Source organism: Cygnus olor, chromosome 15, assembly GCF_009769625.2.
Source record: "Cygnus olor isolate bCygOlo1 chromosome 15, bCygOlo1.pri.v2, whole genome shotgun sequence".
Lineage (NCBI taxonomy): Eukaryota > Metazoa > Chordata > Aves > Anseriformes > Anatidae > Cygnus > Cygnus olor.
In genome coordinates, this window is record NC_049183.1 from 5,107,097 (window position 1) to 5,128,308 (window position 21,212).

The 21,212-nt window shown below is 54.7% G+C and overlaps 1 protein-coding gene across 13 annotated transcripts in view; it reads left to right on the forward strand.

Moving 5' to 3' along the window:
- Positions 1 to 21,212, forward strand: part of LOC121078304 (ankyrin repeat and fibronectin type-III domain-containing protein 1-like) — a 216,402-nt gene that overhangs the window by 94,575 nt on the left and 100,615 nt on the right. The window contains exon 1 of one of the 13 annotated variants that reach the window (XM_040574326.1): positions 10,468 to 10,617. The exons of the other annotated variants lie outside the window; for them this stretch is intronic. Coding sequence (XP_040430260.1) covers positions 10,483 to 10,617 — 135 coding nt within the window. The 5' untranslated portion in view covers positions 10,468 to 10,482. Of the gene's footprint in view, positions 1 to 10,467; positions 10,618 to 21,212 lie in introns of those variants that run through there. 13 annotated transcript variants of the gene reach the window in all.

Below are 21,212 nucleotides of genomic sequence, written 5' to 3' on the forward strand. Positions count from 1 at the left end.
AGACTGCACGGGGCAAGGTTTGTTTTCAGCAGTCCACAACCCAGGCATCTTTTCCAAACAGAGTGAAACGTTGAGCTAACTCACCCTGTGGGTCTGTCACCTCCTGGAGGTGTCTGGGGATGGTGAACGGATGCCTCTGGGAATGTAGGCAGCCTTTGTAAGAAGAAACTCAAAACTGGGGCTTGGTTACTGCCCATCATCGGGTCTGCCATGATGCTGTACAGGGTCTCAGGTCCCCGGAAAGCAAATCATCTTGTGTCATCTGCTGCATTCAGGCAAGCAAGCCTGGAAGGTGAGGTGCAGGGCTGCAGCTCCCAGAAGCAGGAGCTGGTCTGTGAGGGGGCTGATGCTCAGCCCTGCCTCATGCTAGGTTCCTGCCTCTTTTCATTGGAGAAATGAAATAATCCCTTCTGCAAACCAACCCCCTAGCTAGCTCTGGTAGGATGTTTCCTCTCCTAACTCTCTCTTCCAGGTGGTGTGGAGTGCTTTGCACTGTTCTGCATCGACTCCTCCCTGCCCCATGTTGGTGCCAACTTCACAACATCTCAATGTGTGTGTTCACAATGGCAGAAAACACCAGCGATACAGCAGAAAGCAGATGTTGGATGTGTGGGAAGGGGCTCTGTGCCTCGTAGGCAGCAGCCTGTGCAGGACCCCGCAGTGCTGGGGTTTGTGCTCAATATATGGGGGTGTTTCTCTGTGTGAACTAAGTCTTAGAGGTGAACAGTTCCCCGGCACCTGGTGTGCTGGCTTTGCACAGGTTAAAGCTCGTGTTTCCCTCCTGACTGCCTACTCGAGTTGTCTGAGCTACTTCGCTGCTCTCAGTTCCAACCTCTCACGTCCACCTGCCCTTGTCTCTGCCCTCCCTGGTTTCTCCCCCATCCCCAAGCAGGGGAAAGGCTCAGATGGAGAGCCACTTTATTCCCATGTCCTTTCAGTGCACAGGGGAGAGCAGCAGCCAAACCAAACTGAACGCTGGTCTCCCCGCATTGCAACTGGAGACTCTTTTTGTTGTTTATTTGTTGCTGATTTGTATATTCATGATTGAACCTGCAGCTGTCCAGCGCCTGGAGGATTTGGAGTGAATTAGAATGACAAGAGACATGGTCTTTATAAAAAAAGTAATCATTTTTCCCTGCACTTAGCATTTATCCCCTTTCAAAGGGTCTCTGTGTGACGCAGATTTGCTGCACTTTCATGCCGGGACTGCAGGGAGATGGCTGGATCTTGCAGTCCTCTTTATTTCTGTGGCAGACGTGGGTGTGATGACGCGGGAGGAAGGGGCAGTGTGTTAAATGCTCTGATAGTTTTTAATGGTGTCAAAGTCTGCCATTTGAATTGGGACTTTCATGCTAGGGAAGAATTGAAAAGGGAAGATGGGCGTGAAAATCAATGCTGTGGGCCTCCGTTCCTCCTCAGCGTCCCTGTCGCAGCGCTTGTTCATCTCCTTCCCCCTGGTCCTGCTTCTCCTCCCGCCGGAGCTTAATCCTCTGCTGATGGCATCCGTGTGTTGCCATGGAAATCGGCAGGGCTGGTCGGGTGCCTCCCTGCCGCCTGGTGCTAGGGAGCCCGGCTGGGGATGTGGCGGCCTGGGCCGCTGGTGGGCACCGCCAAGGCTGGAGGCTGACGTGTCCTGCGGTGGCAGGGCCTGGGTCGTGGCTTGGTGTCCCTGTGCAGCACACTGCAGCTGTGTCTTAGACCTTCTGCTGCAAGCCCTGGGTTTATCAGTTGTAAGAAATGTTGGCCTGTGCTGCACATGGGAGCGTGGGTGACCAGTGTCCCGGTCTCCCCATGGCTGCTGAGGCCTGGCTTCCATGACCACGAGGCCCTTCCAGCTCATCTTCCTAGGAGCTGTACCCTGCATCCATGCTACCGTCGCCCTCATGTACGATTCTTGTGGTAAATGAGCCCACAGCTCAACATAAAGCGTCCTGACGAGACCTCAACTTTTGCTCCTGGCCATCCTGGAGGCCAGGAGACCGCTGTGAGATGCGTGCCCATCGAAGTCCCCAGGGATGCTCCAGACCTCTCTTTTGGGTGCTGTGCTGGCTCCTGGTCCCTTCTGAGGGCAGTGATGGGCACGGCTGCTCAGCCCTCCTTCCTGGCACGGCAAGAAGGCTTTTTAGGGAGTGTTGGTGACGGGGGAGTAGCTCAGGACAGGCCATGGATCAAGGCTGTGCTGCTGCCAGGAAGGGTGTCGGGGGACGCGTGGCCTTCGTGTTGCGTGATGGCGGCAGGGGGCCCTTGGACACATCTTGCAGGAGCTGCATGGCCAAGCCCAGAGGCCAGGCCTGTGGGTGAGGGCAGCACCCCATAAATGAGACATGAGGGGCACGTTGGGGCACCGGCAAGCGCTGGATGTGTGGTGCAGGTGTGCCTGCAGGGCCCCGGGACTGGCTGGAAGGAGATCCAGTGCGTCTCAGTCATGCCCGGGGGAGGCAGGACACAAAGCTGAAACGTGCTGCTGGCCTCGGCTTTGCTGTCAGCTTTTGAGGCCGCTTGCTCCTGCCTGCCGCAGCTCAGGGCGGCTGGCAGCCATCGTGCCAGTCAGGCTGCCCCTTGGGAGGCGGGTTGGTACTTCCAGTGGTTCACTTCCTATAGGGGAAAAAAAAAATCATTTGCTTGATGTGATTGTAAAGCAAAAAAGGACTGGACTGAATGGAAAAGCTAGCAGTCATGTAAGAGGAAGAACAACCTGGAAAGTGGGTTTATTTCTGTGTCTTATAATAGAAAAGCAAAGCAGATTCTGGCTGTGCATTCATCCACCTGATTTAAATGAAGCCATAAAACGTCAACATTTCCCAATAAAAACTCTTGACAAAGTAGCTGCTAAGCTCTCAGAAGCAAAATATTCTTTGAATTAGATGCAGGGCATGCATTTTGGCAAAGGCAGGCTGAGTAATCCTCTGAGCTAATTTTTTTCCCCCCTTTAAATAGCACATTTAGAAGATAAAGTGGAAGAAATGTTATTTGATAGTTTCCCTCTTCCAGAGGGGAACCACACGTAGGATGTGTGCTGCTTCACTGTGTGGGGGGCGTTGCGTATGGGTTTGCAGGATCCTCGGTGGCGGGGCTGTGACATCGGCACGTGGCTTTGCGGTGGGCTCTGGGGAAAGACCAGGGCCACAGGGAGGCTGCTCCTCATCCACTTTGGAAGAGTTGTGCCTTGTCAGGAGCTTGTTTGTCAGTGCAAAGTTTGCTCGATTGCCAATCCAGAGGAGATAAAGTAGTTTTACAGAGATTTATGGGCATAATAAACTATTCAGGGAGATTTATGGCACATCTCGCTGTGTTCAGTGAACCTTTAAAAGGTTTATTGGATGAGAATATCGTCTGCCACGGACAAGTCCTGTGTGGTGGTGGAGCAGTTGGGTTTGTTGTGCTGCTGGTTTGAAATATTTCAGTTCATGCCATTTATTTGCCAGCTGGTGCCTCTTCCCGGAGGCTGTCCACGGACGAACTCCATAAACCTGGTGGAAACTGTGCCCTGTGCAAGGGAGGGGAGCAGTGCTTGGTCGCTTCTCTCAGTTTTTGTCCAAAAAGGAGAAATGGGAAGCCGAGGGAGATCAGCTGAAAAAATGCATTGCAGAGCACCTTGTGCAGTACCTGCTGGGGTTGTTTTCTGGTGTCTGTGAGCTTAAAATTGGGAGAAAATGGATTTATGGGCTCAAGCTGCTGACTTGAGGGTTTCTGAGGGTGCAGGTGTGCTCACACCTTCCTGCCAGCAGCTGAATCCCTGGGGTGGGTAATACAAAAAATAAAGCCCTGTCTGTCCTCGGAAGGAAGGAAAGGGGTGGAAGATGCAGAGGCTGTCAGAGGAAAGGGGAGCGGGGTGGTGGGACGGCCCCTGAAACCGTCTCCGTCTGTGTCCTTAGAGCACATCTGGAATAATCCAGGGTTCTCTGCAGAGGGACCTGGGCCTGTTTTGCACAACTGGTAAGAGATCTCTGAGTGAAAGGTGGAAAACTGCAGATTCTAACAAATACAGATATATAAAGTAATATATTAGTCTGTATAGATATAGACTGTATTAGTCTGTGTAGATATATAGACTAATATGCATGCAAATGGGAAGAATACCAAATCCCATATTATTTTTAGAGAATTATCACCTAGATTCTAAGTTTTGCATGAATTTCGTCTGCTCAGTGTTCTCAAAAACCTTGAAGGAAATGCCCCCTGGGCTTTTAGTCAGGTTGTGGTTAGAAGCTGCTTAACAGTTAACTTTTAAGTGACTATAGAAAATACCAAAACCTCACGTTTATAAATGGCATCTCTAGTTCATTAACTCTCACGTGTGTTGTTGTTGTTTTTTTTTTTTCCCCTGTAGATAGCCTCTTCCATGTGAGCTGATCCTTTTTTGTATAATATCTGTGCAGTGTGTGCAGTTCTTACCGAGGAGCTCAGGAGGGAAGGACAGAGCCGTGTGGGGTTTCTGTAGGGAGCAGGGCACTGTTGGACTCCGTGGTCTGCTCCTTGTGGGGGGTCCCAGCAGCTCCTAGGGAAGCAGCACGGTGCCTCCACCCCTCTCTTCATCCTCGGGCAGCCTGAGCCCCACTTGGGGTGCCAGGGCTGTACAGGTGATGGTCGAGGTCTGTGCCGTGCAGTGGTCCCAGCCCCTTCCTTGCTGTCCCCAGCACAGCAAGGTCCCTGTGGGGCCTCAGGGCTCTGCTTCTAGGAGGCTGCAGCCTGGCCTTGTATGTTCTTGCTTTCCCCAGCCATGCTTTATATCCCAGTCAAGCGTTCAGCATAATTAATTGCATTGATTCTTGCCTGCAGCTGGAGGAGTTTATGGGGATTGGCATTCCTGTCCCACCTCTTGCTTCGGGCTGTGAGAAGCAGACGTGAGCAGGAAGAGGGAGGCAGCCGGGGGGGTTCTGCTACGTCCCCACTCATTATCATGGTTACCCAAACACAAAGCATGGAGATGGGCTTCAATTCCCAATCGTGTTCCCAGTCCTTTTGTGCGGACAGGTGCTCTCCAGGTCTCTCTACACCAGTATGGCTAAGTTTCCTCTCTGCGTGTCCTTTGTGTGTCATGAAACCTGCTTCTTCTTCTTCTGGACTCGTTGAGTGAGGGAAAGCTGGAGCTTCGTACCCTGACACTCCACACTGGGATCGTGATTTTGCATCGCGGTGTCCTTCCGTTTGGTTCCAGCTTTGCAGGCACGGTGCCCCGCTGCCCTGCGTTTTTGGGCCGGTGGGCCAGCAGGTGACAGAAGTGTGCCACCATGCCACCATCTGCTTGCTGGTTTGAGAGGCTTTCGAGAGGAAAAGATGCTGTAACACACTGCTTCTCCCTCCCGGTCTGTTTTTCCTTCTTTATATGAATTCGGCCTATAAAAGGGTTTTTCTCCTTGCAATAAACAGGGGTTGTACGAAATGCCAAGTATCTGGTGGTCTCTGCAGAGGGTTCAGTGTGTGCCTTGTAAAGAAACATCGTGGTGGTTTGCTTTTCTCATGTTGTCACGTCTTCCTTCAATTATGGGATAAATATTAATACCACAGCCACCCACTAACCAGTCGCTGCCTGCCATGTCTTATCTTCCCATCTCTGTGCCATTGGAACAACTTTACAACACCCTTAAGTTTAAAACAAACACACGCGAAAAACAGTCCCTCTGGATATATTAGAGCTGACCAGCAAATGTGCATTTCATTACTGAAAGTATGCTGGTAGACCTAGAGGGGCGGGCGAGCCAAAGGGAAGCAGACCTGCAAAAGGCTTTGGTACGAGATAAAATAGGAAAAGTGTTTTGTTTTTTTTTTTTTTTCCACCCCTCCCCTTTCTCTCTTGATTCCTCCTGCTGCGAATTCCTGGTTAAAGGCTTGCATATCTGAGGGAAGCCCGGGTGCCAAGTGGGAAGATGCCTTGCACAGCGTAGGGCTGGGAGCAAATCAGCGTGCTGCGCGAGGAGCGTCGCGTGCTTTATTTCTGTTTGTATTTGTGTTTTTTGGTTTTTTCCTTAAAGGCGTCAGCTCTTGGATGGGAGTGCTGGGGGTGGATCGCTGCTTGGCACGTGTCCCCATCATGTGGTCCAGAGCCCGGCCAAGGTCCCGTGGTGGGAGCAGAGCGTCCGTGGGCTGGCGCCCTGGGGGGACATCACGGACGGGGTTTCCTGCTCCGGGTCCTGCCGTAAGGAGGAGGAGGAGGAGGAGGAGAAGGAGGAGGAGGAGGAGTGCTCACAGTGCTGGGGCTCCTGGAAAAAGGGCAAAGCAGCTGGTGGTGGGTTGGGGCGGTCGGTGCAGAAGGTCAGGGCCAGCGAGGCCGTGCTGAAAGTGTCCCGTGCAGCCCCTGCGTGGCTCATCTGCCACCAGCAGCCCCCATCGGCACCTCCCTGCGCATGCAGTTGGTGGGTAGGGTTTTGAGGTCAGCCTGGCTGTGCAGATGTGTCTCTGGTAACAGCCAGCCCTGCGTTTATACTGCTTGGTATGGATTACAGACGCCAGGGCTCCCTTTTCGTTCCTTCTTGGTGGGCTTGGCAGGAGAAGTGCTCGCCTTTTCCAGTGGGATTTCGGAGGCGTCCGTTAGTTTGCAGTGCTGATGATATCTTCTGGTGCTTGGAGCGGTTTTGTTGTCTGAGTCCAAGCCCTGTGCTGGCCTTTGATGTGCAGGGGAGGTTGGGCCAGAGCTGATCCCTGTGGGCTTCAAAGAGCTGCCCGGCAAAGAGGTGTGTAAAGAGTTATCTTTTTATTTTACGAGAACTGTTTCGACGTTGGATGACTGGCTTGTTGTTAACATGGAGCGAGGATTTTTATTCAGCAACGTCCACACATCCGACTGCCTCCCCTCCAAGAAAAACATGGCTGGATGTCTCACCAGCTCCACCAGACTGGTCTCACGGAGCAAAGCCCGGCTGGTGGCTTTGCAGGGAGTGTTTTTACATGTGAGAAGATGAGTCACCATCGGCTGCCTGGTCAACAGCAAGCATGTGTGTTTTCACTCTTTTTCTGGGCTTAAAAGAGACGTTCTAACCGTACCCCCTTTTGTAGATGAAAAAAAAAAGGGTGGAGAACCCATACTGGAACAAATTAGGGAAAACTCCTCCATTCCAGGCAACGTTAAAGAACATTAGCAGGTGCACTTGGAAGCTCTGAAGTCAGTTCTTCACAAACCTTCCAATGGACGTCTCTGCCCTCTGTCTCCAGTGCCCTGGGCTTTCTGTTGGCATCACTCATGAACCGGTGTCAGGAACTTCGTGCTTTGTATTTAGGCTAACCACTTACAATTTTATCCAGTATAAAGAGGAATATTATAAGGTAGACTTTACTCCAAAAGAAGAATGCTTTCAACATGTTAGCTGCTGCGGTAGGGTACTTGTGGCACAGCTTGGAGCTGCAGCAGCTCTCTTCCTTTGTTCCTATTTCTCCAGGTTCTGTGGGGTGCTGGCAGCCTGAAGTCAAGTCAGTGATTGCTTTTGATCATGGTTAAGGACAAACTAAACCAAGGAGCGGGCAGGGGAGCAGGCACCTTGCTAGGCTTCAGGAGAGGCGAAGTGGACAAAAAAGCCCCCACTGCAGGCGGGTGCGCATGGAATGGTGAAAGCAAGTCAGGCGTCCCGATCCCTTCCCGTGTCACAGGGCTCCTGGAGGCAGAGGCATTGCCCTCGCTTCTGCACTCGCTTCTGGTCCTTCCCAGCACCGCTTGGCTTCGCTCTTCAGGCTGCACCCCGGAGCCTGTGCTGAAGGTTTTTGGTGTTTAGACAAAATGATTCAAAAGCAGTAAATGAAAGCACGCGTGTGCACACACGCAGAAAACCAAAAAACCACAACCCCAAGACAAAATGCTTTGCCACGCCGGGGGCTGTAGGTGAGGAGGAAAGCAGGTTTCAGAAGGGGATCGGACAGCAAGAACATGAGCTGCAATAAAAATGGTTTGAGGGAAAGCTAAAAAGGCTTTGGGGAGAGCTGTGGACCTCGTGCACTGGAGTTTGAGCTGACCTTTTAAGTACCAGAGGTCAGGAAAAAATATCCCCCGGGGGCAGGTTATCCCATAAATGCTACTTCGTGGCTTCCCGGACCCTGCACTTGAACCAGCTGCTGCTTGGCCACTGTGCAGAGGAGATGCTGACCCAGGCAGACATCGCTTGTTGTCCTGTCCTGGGGATTTTGGATTTCTCTTCCATTTCTGGGAAGGTGCTTGTTCTGAAGATCCAGCAGGACAACTTGTCTATGCCATCGTCCCCTGCGCCGCATCCTCTCTTTGATCTCTTTGAAGGGCACGTGCCCTCACTGCTGTTTGGACATCTGCACCAGCATCTGCTGCTGGTGGGCTGCTGGGAGAAGCGGGCTCGTTTGGCTGAGGACTTGCTGGAGCTCATTTTGAGGTCCCACGTGGCTGCTGCAGGCTGTCCAACCTGAGCAGCAGCAGCAGCGTGTGGAAAACTGTGCTTTCAGCCGTATGGTCAGGACGTGTTTAATTTGCTCTGTTTTCATTTGTCAGGCCCTGAACGGGCACATCGCTTATCTGTGCTGAAGTTACCTGCTGCGGGTGGGGTTTAGCTGAAACCGGTGAGGACTGGGTCACTCTTGGCCACGTACAAACTGATTTGCGACTCCTGTGCATCAGCACAAGGCCCAGTAAGCCGCTGCGTGCTTGGTGGCAGGCTGTGAGCAGTCCCAAATTCCGCTTCTGCTGCATTTGTTCAAATGAACGTTTGTAATGCTGGGTGCAGAGCTCTCGCCAAAGCGCTTCTTAATGTTCGCCTGCAGAATGTGATAAGGTAGTAATCTGCATTCCTTAGCAGTTTTATTTAAAGTGAAGTAACTTAAGATTCATAATGTATCTCTCAGTATGCACCTGGACCTGACAACTCCAAACTTCCAAATTCAGCAATGTCCTTACCCGGATGAAGCAGTGCAAGCACCGGTCGTGGAGCTCTTGCTGCTGGGTTGCCCTTGGCCTGGCTGGGCCAGTCCCAGAGCTGCAGCGGGGCCGTGGCCAGTGCCAGCAGGAGGTGCCATGCTCTTTCTTTTGGTTTTGGAAGGAGGTTTCTGGTGGGGGGCTGCTCAGAAGCAGGCATTCTGGTTGCTTTTTGCTGTCAGTGAGGTTGTAGTTGTGCAAAATTGTATTGGATGGAAGTCATGCTGGGACCAACCTGCATGGGGTCAGCAGAGCCCCCTCGGGCACATTGCCATCAGCTGGCTTTTCCATGGCCTTTCTCCTGCGTGCACTGATAGAAAGGGGAAGGTTTAACCCCTGAACCAGCCTGGAGAACATGCAACAAACAGCCCTTCCTTCTCCTTGTCCCCTCCTTTCATACCCTCTAGCACATCCCTCCCCACTGCCAGCCCGTTTCGGGGCGCCAGGCTGCTGAGGGGACAATGTTGGGTTCTCCCCTGCAGTGGCTGGGCCGATTAGCTCAAGTCATTGCAAGCTGAAATAGATTGCTTGGACTAAGGGCAAATTGGGGTTTGTAATCTGGCTGCTCGTAGCAGCAGCTGCTGAATGCTGCTCTCTTTTTACTGGAAAATTATTTTAAAAGGAGCAGAGAAAAGCCCCACGCCTGCAGCATTACACTGGAGCACCTTTCCCAAAGGCATGGAAGGAGGGGCATGGCGAAGGCTCGGACCTCTCTGAGGACAGAGCCCTCTCCTGCTTGACCCACTGGGGTCAAGCCTCCTGGTCCAAGGCCTCTCCTCCTGGGCTTGCGGGAGGGCTGTTAGCATCCCGCTTCTGACAGCGGTAGCACGCAGATGGAAGCAGCCGAAGGACTGGTAGCAGATGGGATTTTCAGAAGCCAGCTCCTGCTTTGAGGATGCAGGACGTGGCAGCAGTGCAGATCTTGCCATTCCCAGCGTATGGCGTGGGGAGAAGCGCGCGAGCCGTCTGGGGAACTGAGGACTCAGCCCTTGATGCCCTCGTGCCTGTTGGGAGTGGTCCCCAGCTACTGGTGTCCTCTGAGACATGCAGTTTGGTGTGTCGTAGCTGAGGAGCCCACGGTGACTGGGTCTGGTATTGTCCAAGCCAGGTTGGTCACTGCTGGTGTTACTGCATAAGATGAAATCCAGAGCGACCATCAGACCCCGTGTGACTGTAGCCCTAGTCTACATGGTACCCTTTTGGTGTGTTCTGCCTGCATCTTCCCTGTTTTCTTCTCCCCAATTCCACCATATTTTAGTTATTTTTCTATGACGAACAGGGTGCCCTACTTTACAGCCTTCCCAAATCTCCTTTTGTGATGAGACGCACGCGTCTCTTTTTATGAAGGTAGAAGGGGTGTCATTTTCCATGGGCTGAACCACAGTGTCCCTGTCTGCATGCGAGGCGGTGTCTCAGCGCTCTCTCCCTGTATCTGTTTTCCCAAATGCCACCATTTCTCATGGTTTAACGCTTTTGCTTCCCATCTGCATCTCCTGCCATCTGCTCCTCCTTGCTCTGGGCAGGAAAATGAACATAGAGGTGCAACCGCAACAGTGCGAGGTGGAGGGCTGGTGCCAGCCGGGGGTCTGGCGCATTTTATGGGGTTTCCCCCAGCAAATATGTTGCGCGCTGGTGTCCTAATAGGGCTGCAAAAGCTGGTGCAGGAGAAAAGAGATTTCTTCAAGGGACACCAGTGCCAAAGACAGGTCTGGAGGCTGTCCCCTGCGCCGTGCACTTGGCTGCGCTGCCCGAAGGTAAGTACACGTTGGCATCCCGCAGGGGGAAGTGAGCTCAGTGCCCTGCCTGAGACCACACGTACGGCGAGACCAGACTCTGAGTCTCCAGGTGCTCCGAGCCTGAGTTTGACTCACCAGTCTGCTGCGCTGCCTGTGGGGAGTTCCCTCTGTGAATATATATTGGTTTTAATTAATCATCCTCCCTTAGAAAGTTTGTATATAGCTGCTTGTGTTACAAGGCGACGTGTGAGCGGGGTAGCTGCGTCTCAGTGGGTGTGTTACCCTACAGAAATATCTTTCTATAAATAAACAGATAAAGGGATCGCTGCTACAGGACGTCCCTGCAAACGAGCTCTCAGTATGTCTGCAAACCCTCTCGCATAAATAACCTCATTCAACAAATTAAGGGGCTGAAGGGCCCGACTGGGCTGGGTACGGGGTGCTGGGGGTGGCCCAGCACCGGGCACTGCGCCTTCCCCCGGGCCGGGGTGATGCCGGCTTTGCCCCCACCGTGCTGGGGTGGTCCAGCCCCTGGCACTAGGCCTTGGGCAGAGCAGGCATGCGATAGTGTGGTGCAGGGGGAAAGGTCTCCTGCCGTCCTGAGGGGCTTTTTTGCTGGGCTCGCTGCTCCCATTCCCAGCTTTGCAGGGATGCGGCAGTGTCTGTGGCTCGGGAATTTGGGCTGCTTGCAGGCTCCCAAGGCTGGGTGTGCGTGGGGGGGCTGATGCTGGGGCTGCCTGGGCCACGGTTTGAGTGCAGTCGTTTCCGAGCATCTCTGGTTTTGTCCCAGAGCTACGGGGTCATGAGCACAGCGCTCTGGTCCCAGCAGCACCGTCGCCGGTGTGTCAGGGGAGAGCCGGCTTGGAGCACACCACGGGAAATCCAGGTCTGCTTTGGGAAGCGGAGCTGAACTTTAAGAAACACCAGTACAGGGTCAATTCAGAAAGGCAAAATGAAGATGCTGCTTCTGGAGAAGTCTGAGCCAGTTCTGCTTCTCTGCCCGTTCAGTGCAGGTGCTTGTGCCACTGCAGCATGGAAACGATGCCCCTGCCTCAGGCCTGAAGCAGAGCCTGGGCACCGGTGCGGGGCCGCTGCGGGCCTGGAGAGTCGAGGCATCCTGGTGGTGCCCAGCAAGCGAGGAGGGAGCGAGCAGCGGCTCTGGAAAGGCTCCTTTGGGAAGGTGCTGGAAGCAGTGCCGCCAGCTCGGGCTGCTCCCGGGCTGCTCCTGCTGGGCTTTTGCTGCTGGGAGGTGGCTGCGACACAGGGGCAGGCTGCTCCTGACCCCCTCGCCTGTGGTTGAGCTCGTGGTGGCATTTGCTCCCTTTTAGCGACCCGTGTGTGTCTGTCTGTCTGTCTGTACGCTGGGGAGCACTCTTGCCTCTCTGTGCAGATGCTCGGAGCGAGCGCTGTGTTACGCGCTCGTCCCACCCCAGCGCGTTCGGGACTCCCAGCGAGACTTTTCCATCGGCGGGACAGCTTTCTGCCTGCCATCTACACACTCGTTTAGAAGCGGTTATGTGGACAAACTGGAACTGCGGCCGGTAACCATGATTTATCTGCAGCAATGTGTGCCGGAGCGGCTCCATCAGATGCTCTTCCCCAGCTAAACGCGTTTGTCTGGGGGCAGAGGAGAAGAGCTGGCGTTACGGGGGAGAGCATCAGCTGTGAAGTTAGGTGATTATGGGTCATTTTGAAGATATTTTCCCTAAGCAATTGTTTCATTTGGGGATGCGAGTTCTCAGTGGGAAGAAGTGAAGAGTCACTCTGACTCCCTTACCTTTCATGTGTGAAACTTCAGCAGCAGAAATGCCTCTTTTTCTTTCTCATTTCTTAAAAGAGAGAGGAAGGCAAGGGAGGTTAGGATGACCCGTGCGGTCGAGGAGCTGTGGAGCACCTCTTCAGAAGACCTCACACTCAGTTTCTTCGCTGGAGCTGCAGAGCTCGGCCCGGGCGCTTTGCTTCCTCGTGAGCCTGCATGGAGGCAGGCGGTCCCAGCCGTGCTCTCACTCGCTGAACGCCCACCGGGACCCCTGTAAGGGGTGGCTGTGCCCCCCCGTGCTGAGGCTGGCCACGAGCCGTGTTTGGGCTGGCTGGGGACAGGCACCCAGCTCCGTCTCCACTAATGACTGGTGCCTCCTGGACGAGGGGGTTGTTTGAGGCTGGGTTTTGTTCCTTGGGTGCACTTTTCTGCCTGAAAAAAAAAAAAAAAAAAAAAGATGCTGTGAGCACAGGCGAAATTCAAATGACCTGTGGTTCATGGCTAGCTGGTTTGACTTTGCTTCTCAAAGCAGACACAGGTTTGGGCTCGGGGTTGGTGACCACAGGTGTTGCTACCCTGCTGGGCCTGGGTGGGTGTGTGGCAGCTGGCTAAACCCTCTGCCCTGGTTATACCAAAGGCATGAGATAAAACCAAAGACCTGAGATTAGAGGGGCTCTGACGCTGCTGGTTGGTGAGCCGGGATGGAAGCAGCAGTCCCGAGCCTGGCATTGAACAGCTGGCACCTGAGACCGGTTCTGCTGACCACAAAATGCTTCCTTGCAGCTCTGGGAGAGCAAGTGGGGAGGCTTATCTTGCTCTTTTTTTGTGTCTGAGCACACGCAGCACACTTGTCCGCTCTTCAAACAGCAAGGAGAGGAGATGAGATGTTTTTTTCCTGTGCCAGTGCCATTTGGGGCAGGAAGGACCAGCTTCTTGAGCCTGCCTGCTAGTGCCAGCGATGCAGAGGAGCCAAGCCGGTTTACGTGGTCCCCAGCTGAGCGCGTGGGTCTGGGGACCTGATGCTCTCCATTCCTGGAGTTTTCCAAATGCCGTTCAGCTTCTCCTGGCTATTCCAGGTACCTTTTGAAGAAGGTCAGTGAGCAGAACGTGTACCCATGCGTTAACCCCATGCACGGCGTGTCATCTACATCGCCACAGGGCGGCTGAGCACGCGTCGCTGCAAGCACGGGAGCGGCCTGCTTGCAGGGAACGAACTCACCCTGCGCTGCTGCAGCCCGGAGGCTGGGGGGTGGCCAGAGGGACCCGGCAGCAGCAGGGCTGCTCCTGCGGTGGCTGGGGAGGTGCCAGGCGCCGTCCTCGGGAGAGGTCCTGGGGCTCCTGCACGTCCCGAGACCTGGCGGCCCTTCCTCCGTCACAGCGTTCGCTGAGTGCCTGCTGCTCGCTGTTATCCCAGACCCATATTTGTGGGAATATCTAAAGCCAGAGGTCCCTGGTGGGACCAGAGGCTGATGGCACGTGGCGGTGCAGGGCTCTCGGTGAAACGCTGAGTGTGAGCGTATGGGATACAGAGCACGTGGGAAGCCCCAGAGAGCTCTCGCTGCGGTTTTTGGAGCTGTCATACGCTGATCAGAACCAGACGATGTGTGTTCATCAGCTATCTTAAAGGGACCTTCTCGCATCTCGGGACATCGTTATCAGGCCGTGAACACCAGGTTCTCATCCGATACAGGAGGAGGTGGCCCTCAGCGAGAGGAGCCGGGCTGGGAAGAGCGGCGGTGGTCTCACTCGGCGCTGGCGCTGCGAGGTGCTCCCAGCGGCCCGGGGGAGCAGCGGGGTGTTAAATAGCGTTTTAATGTGGGCACTATCCCCCTAAACGAAGCAGAACGCAACACGAGAGGAATCCAAATGGTGCTAATGGTGGAGAATGCCCATGGCTGCAATATACTTTTAAAAATGAATATTACCGTCGGGCTCATTCATGTGTCCCAGTGGATGCTGGAGGGGAATGTCGCCCCCAGCTGCTGGGCTATCCTGGAGGCTGGCGGTGGGGCAGGGAAGGGGGCAGCTAGCAGGGGGCGAGGGAGAGGTTCCCGAAGGAGCATCGAGGCCCTGCCACCCGCTGTCAGGCAGCAATGGAGAAAGGGAACGGGGGAGAGGAAGGAATTTTCTATTGCCGTCGTTGTGTGGGGTAAAGGGAAAGTCAGAGTTTCCCCCTCCTTCACAGCACCCCTATCCCAAGGATTTAAACACTGGCTTTAAAAGGAGAATAAAAAATAACGAGGACATGGATAGATGGTTTCTTTTTATCTCTACAGCTGAAGAGATAAATGTGACATTAATTATGTGACACAGCTTTGAAAATCATTATATATCTCTGTGTTTTTTTTTTTTTAAAGGGGGTTTCAGATTTCTGTCTGGGACTAATAAAGAGGGACAATTTAAAAAAAAAAACTTTAAAGATTATCTGTAGGGAGAGATTTTGCTGTCTTAATTTTCTCTTCTGTAGATGAAGCTTGTTCCTCTCTCCTGTCTCTTGCGTAGGGTGAATGTGTGTGCGTTTGAAGGAGATGCTGAGAGAGGGAAAACCAGGGGTGTCCTGTGAAGTTTAATAGGAGGCTATGGGCTTTTGGGAGGAGGGATGGCTGGGGGGTAAGATGAGGCCGCAAGAGGGGGAAGCGCTGAACTCTGCACTCCTCTGTCCCGAGGAGAAGGGAAATGAGAACAATTAGCATCCCTGAGTAAGCACTTTGCATCTTGCTTTCCCCTGTGGGCTCGGCCGGCGTCAGGTCGCTTTGCAGCTCTGCCAAGCTCGGCGGTGCTGCCGGCGGGGCTGCGACGGGAGCTGAGGCTTCTGCCGAAGGAAAGTGGAGTTTCCCGTCTGTAAGTGGCTCGTCGGGTCGCTGGCCTGGTACTTTTTGCTTGTAAAATCAAATTGAAGGTTTCTGAGGGCACTTATAGGTGGGGACAAACCCAAGAAGCCTTATTTGAGCTATCGTCTCTACTGTGGGCCCACCAAAAGTCTTCAAAAGGTTTTCCAAGGAGCCGTAAGGGCTGCTGGGACAAGAGGTAGTCAGAAATCCACGAGAACCAGGCTCCTGCAGGTGTTGTGAGGAAGCCCAGGCAGCGCAGTGCTTTTCTGTTGGAGGGGGAGAGAGCTGCAAGGTTTGCTTGAAACCGCGGTTCCCCGTGACAGTGCTGCACTGCAAGCGTCGGGAGCGGGGAGCCTGCGGCCGTGGGCTGCTCCCTGCTTGGGGAGCCTGGCTCAGGGCTCCCTGCTCGAGCGTTTGGGTGCAGGAGCCGTAACCTCCGTCTGAGGCACAGTGCACGGTGGTGGCGCTACGTGAGGTTTTGTCGGTTGGAGCAAAACCCGTGGCCAGCTAAATGCGGCGTCGGCTGTGGCTCTTGTGTTTCGTTTGGGCAAAGTACACCAAAACTTTGAGGTTGAGCTCGACTCCTACTTTCATCCTTCCCCCCAGCCCGAGCTCGCTGCCCAGGGGATGGAGGAGGGCTGGCTTCCTCCTGCCTGGTGGCCGGGGCTGTGCCCCACGGCTCTTGGCACAGGCAGAGCAGCTTTCCTGCTGGGTGCAAGCTCTGCCCTCGGCGTTCCCTCCCGGCAGGAGGCTCCAGCCCTCCGCCTTGATCCCTCCAGGTGCTGGGCATTTCTCCCAGGGGAGCGGGCACCCGGAGAGAGGGGTACAGGGGGCTACTGGGTCGCTGCTGTTTTGCCCATCGGGGACTGTCTCAGCCCTGGCATCGGGGCGATCGTGCCGTGCGGTCTCCCCGAGGTGGCGGTGAGGAGGGCGGCACAATGTCAGCCACCGCGCAAAGAGGCAGCCGGGACCCATCCTCGTGAGAAAGGGGGAGGAGGGAGGTTCCCCGCGCACGTCGGTGTCCTCCCCCTCCCTCCTGCACGAAATAAATTTTGGGAAGACATCCCAGAGAAATGCGCTGCTGAGTTAGGGTGGGTTGGGTGTCTAGAGTACATGGTGGCTTTGTGATTTTATAACATTCATCTGCACACTTGATGATGAAAGGCTAATAACTCCCGTATGGGATGCCTCAGGGGGATTGCATCTTGCTACCAGAGACGGGCTGCGGGGAGAAGCAGGCAGCTTCGACCCTTTCTGAAAGAGGGATTTTTCTCCTGCTCACGCCTGGTGGCCAGGAGCCTGACACGGCCCTTGCCCAGCAGCCTGCTGCATCTTGGCGTCTTCCCGGGGCGCAGTGATGCTGAGCCTCTCCTCCTCTTCCTCCTCCTCCTCCTCCTCCTCCTCCTCCTCCTCCTCCCTGACGGACAGAGGCCGGGGCCCTGCCATGCAGCAGGGTGAGGTCACCTCTGCGCCGGCTCCTGCTTTGAGGTGGCCGTGCTTGGCAGCGGTGGCCCTGCCTAACCCCCCACCGCAGGTCCTGCTAATATTTGCTTTATGACATATCTCTGATAATGTTTTGTGTGCGACCAGCGAGGCCCTGCAACTCAGCGGTGCTGTTTCAGCCAGCACAATTTTAGACCAACAATAACAAAAATAAATCACTCCACACTTTCCATAAAGTATATATTTAGACATTACTGTACACGAGCCACCACAAGAAAACGAGGCATTTATTCCAGGCTGGCCTGCCCCCCAGCCCACCCCCCCCAGGCGCGTGCCCCCTGAGCGCGGGGTGATGCCGGGGCCGCAGACCCCGGGGTCACCCCTCGGGTGCGTGCCGGCGTCTGGGCAGGTTGTGCAGCTCCCTGTGCCCTCGCCCAGCGTGAGCTTGAGCTTTCCCTCCAACACAGGGGCTCAGTTAAGCCAGCAGCCCACCCAGAAGGGTTTGGCACGAGGGAGGTACAGCGATGCCCGGCTCAGCCCTGCCGGTGCTCCCTGCCGCGCTGCGCCGAACACAAGCTCCCATTTACGCCGGGGAGCGCCGTCCCCCCGCCCGCCCGCTCCCTCCGCAGCCTCCTCCTGGCTGTTATTTTAAACACGCCAGCCTCGGAGACCACCTTTCAACTGCAAAGTTTGCTGAGAAAATAAAAGCGTGCGAGCCACGGGGTCGTTTTTCCCCGCCGCGGGCTGCCCTTGGCCGCGCGCTCGGCCGTGAGCCCGCTGTTGTTGCAGGCACCTCGCGGCGCTCCGGGGCTTGGCTTGGAGGTCGGAGCACGGCGTGCAGCCCTCGCCGACGGCCCGTGGGCTGGGAATGCTCTCCAGAGGGCACCTTCCCTGCAGAGGGGGATGCTGTCCTGCGTGGAGCATTGCAAGCACGGCCAGGGGCCTTGCAGTGCCTGCGTGGGGACGGTGCTTGGCTGGGCTGAGGTCCAGGACCGCGGCGGTCCTGGGAGCAGAGCGCAAAGTCTGTTTTCTGGGAGGATGCTGACCAGAGGAGAAAGCAGGAGCGGTTGTCACTGTTTTAAGCCCAGCCCAGCGTTCGGACCGGGCCAATATCACCATCTTGTGAAATGTCTGAGGTTGGTTTCCCTTCCCCGCAGTGCTTTTACCCAGGCGGCCCTGCAGCTCCTGTCCCAGGTGGGCACGCAGCAGTGCTGGGAGCTGCCGGAGTCTTTTGAGTCAAAATCATCACATTGCTGCTTAAACGCATAATGTGAGGGCACCTTGCTCCTGCAAGGGCAGAGGCCCAGTGGCCGGAGGCTCCTGCATGCAGGAGGAGGTGGCTGCAGCCCCCCGAGCACCCCAGCAGTGCATGGGGTTGCCTTTGAAAGCGGCCGGTCCTTGTTTCCCTTGGGGGCCAGCGAGACCCCTCCCCGTCACATCATCTGGAGCTGGGAGCTGGATTCACTCAGAAGCTGGGCCGTGTCAATGATGGTTTTTTCGAGTGTCTCCTCCTCTAGCCAGCTCAGCCTGGAAGCACGGGGGCTGGCACTTGCCCTGCGGGCCGGGGGGAGTGTCTGTCTGTGCCGCCAAGGTGAGCAGAGCCTTTTTCACGGCAGCCTGTGGGAGCCAACGTAAAGATTTCTTTTGGCGTCAGGGGATTTCAGATAAGAACTGTAATTGCTGCTCAGCACTGTAAACCTAATCTCTTTGCTCCTGAGCCTGAACTTGCCTGCCTTAGACTGTAAATGGTCTGTAGCAGACACCTGTGCCCATCGTGGGCTGTGGGGCTGATCATGAGCTTTTGCAGTGGAATATCATTAGGTCAGTGCAGTTCATAGCTTGCTATCAGCGAAGCTTAATAGCTTGGAAATAGAGTGTACCTTGGGGTCTGTGCAGTTCCTTCCATTCAGTAAGTGCTCCACTTGAGTGGGTCTTCCCACCTCAGCATCACCGGCTGGGGACAGCTGGTGCCCTGTGGCAGGAGTCTGCCTCGCAGAGGTGACATCGTCCCCATGGGAGCACCGTGCTGGAAGAGCCTGGCTGTGGGAACGCGGCCGTGCAGGGATGGCAGCAGTGTTGTAACATGCTCTCTGCACCGGGCAGGGAAAGCAGCGCACTGGGGTATCCTGAGATGTCCGGGGAGCCAGCCTGCACCCTTGCCTCGTTGGCTGGGGCATGGATGATGCTACGCGGGTCCACACGGATGCCGCTGCACGGGTCCGTGTGGCTTGCTGCACGCTGACGGCAGTGCTCCTGGGCGCTAGCAGGTCTGTACATCCCTGACCACCCTCACTAGGGGCCTCCATCTCTGCCTGCCCGTGGGCTGCATGTCAGCATTAACGTGGTGCAGAGATCTGTGGGTGTGTGGGGAGGAAGTTTGCTGCACGCCGTGATGAAGGACTGAAGCACACGGGTTCCCTCCAAATGGCCGAGCCCGGGACAGAGGGAGCCGGTCCATCCTCCACGGCCAGGGCTTCCCGAAGCAGCAAACGCTGTGCACAGACCCGGAGGCAGCCTGGTATCTTGACTAGTTTTAAAAATAACCCTTGTGGAGCTCCGTTCCCATACTCTCCTTGGGAGAGGAATTTATTTCTGATGTGCCTATAAAATTAGTCGAGGGCTTTTTTTTTTTTTTCCCCTCTCATTAATATGGATGTGGTAATGACAAGCGGGAAGATTCGGTTCCCTTGGGAAAAGAGCTCTCACGGGCATCCTCAGCAAGTCTTTCAGATGGTACGAGTGCTGTTCAAGGAGCAGGGGAGAAATAAGTTGCTGTAATTCTGCCTCTGTAGGAGGAAATAAATGAATTTCTGCCTCTGACATGACAACATAAACCCCAAACCTCCAGAGATGCCTTTGTGCTGCCGCCCCCCACATGCACCGCGATGAGGGGCTGTGCTTCAGCAGCGTGCGGCTCTGGGTGTGCAGCGGGTAGGTACGTGTAGTGGTGCACGTACCCGTGCACGCGCTTGCTTTTTACACCAGAATCATGAATTTTTATCTTTTTTTGGCAGGCTTCTCAGTAACTGAGAAAGAGCCAGAGGAATCTCTTTTCGGTTCCGAGTTTAAAGAATGTAACTCTGAGAGTTTTTCTTCCTACGATTGGATTCTTTGGGACTTTTAGCAAAATAAGCCAAAGGATCAGGCTTTCCCTCCTGTTTGGTGGTAGCTGCATCGCATTCCTGGTATGATGTTGTGTCCGTTGGCTCTTGGGAAACTTCCTGGTCTCTAAACTATAGGCCACTTCTTAATTTCAGCTGCAAGAGAACAAGGAAATGGAATCATGTGTATGGAAAGGAGAAAAAAAAATGTTTCATATCTTTAAAAAGTATTTGGTGATTGCCCTAGGTTAAGCCAAGAGATCCTGTACTCTGAAGGTGATGCTCGAGAACAACAGCTCATCTGCAAGCAGGTTTGGTGGCTGGGTTGTCTTGTAGCTGCGCAGGACCTTTCATTTCTTGGGCTTTCAGCAAAGACCTAGGAAGCTGAGGGGTTGGAGAGGTGCTGGCTCGAGCCTTCTGCCATCCTTCAGAGCTGGGGGATGACCTCTTGGGCTGGCCCTGCGCTGCGAGGGCTCCTTGGCCCCTCGGCTGCCCGTGTTTCTGCTGTCACCGGCTGTCCTCTGCCCTCCTGCCTGTGGGTTTCAGATCCGTGTTCATGTCTTCAGCGACTGCTTGGCCCCGTGGTTATCCTGACATTTTCATGCTGGGCGCTGTGGCCTTTCGATGCTTTGTTGGAGGGGGCTCATATTATCTTTTCTCAGCACAGCACAAAAGCTCGCTTTGTCCTTCCTGGCAGCCAGGAGCTAGCTGGGCATCACCAGACGGCATTCACCAACAAAAGATGCCTCGCTCTAAAGCTCGGTGGGTTTTCGTTCGGTTGTTTCACTTTCAGGTGCCAATCTCTGAAAACAGGATCTGTTTTTCCCGGCTCACCCATGTGCAGGATGAGCTCAGGGCAGGAGGAAAAACCTATCAGCGCCCCGCTGACCGCAGGTGCCGGCCCCCTTCTGGTGCCCAGCGAGGTCTGCTCTGGGTGCAGAGCCCCCTGGCTCCCTTCCTGCATCCCCAGGGCTTTCGGTGTCGATTTTGGGAGTTGTTTTGCCAAGGCCCTTGGGGCACGTGGAATGCTGGCCAGAGTTACCTGTGTTCGTGGCAGAAATGGATGGGCAGCCTGCAGAAGTGACTCGGTTAACCTTCAAATGCCCTGAGAAAGGACGCGTAGTTGTACAGCTGAATGAGGATAGCTCAGGCAAGCCAGGAGTGGTGCTTGCTGTACCTTTCTATGGCATTCAGCCTAGCAAGGCCCACATTTTAATTTGCAGCGTGTCAGCTGGACATCCTCCCCATGCTGCACCCTGCTGTAAGCGCAGGCTGTGCTGCAGGCTCACTCCTCCCTGCTCCATGGAAGCGGCTCCTTGTGCCTGTGCCCTCGTTAGGCATACAGAAGATTTGCAAGGCAATTTTTTGTTGGAGTGGTTCTTGTTCTTAATTACAGGGGAAACCTGTAATCAAAGCAAAAAAGTGTCATAAGCTTTGTTGTTGTTCTCGTGTATGACAAGCAGCAGTGACAGAAATTCA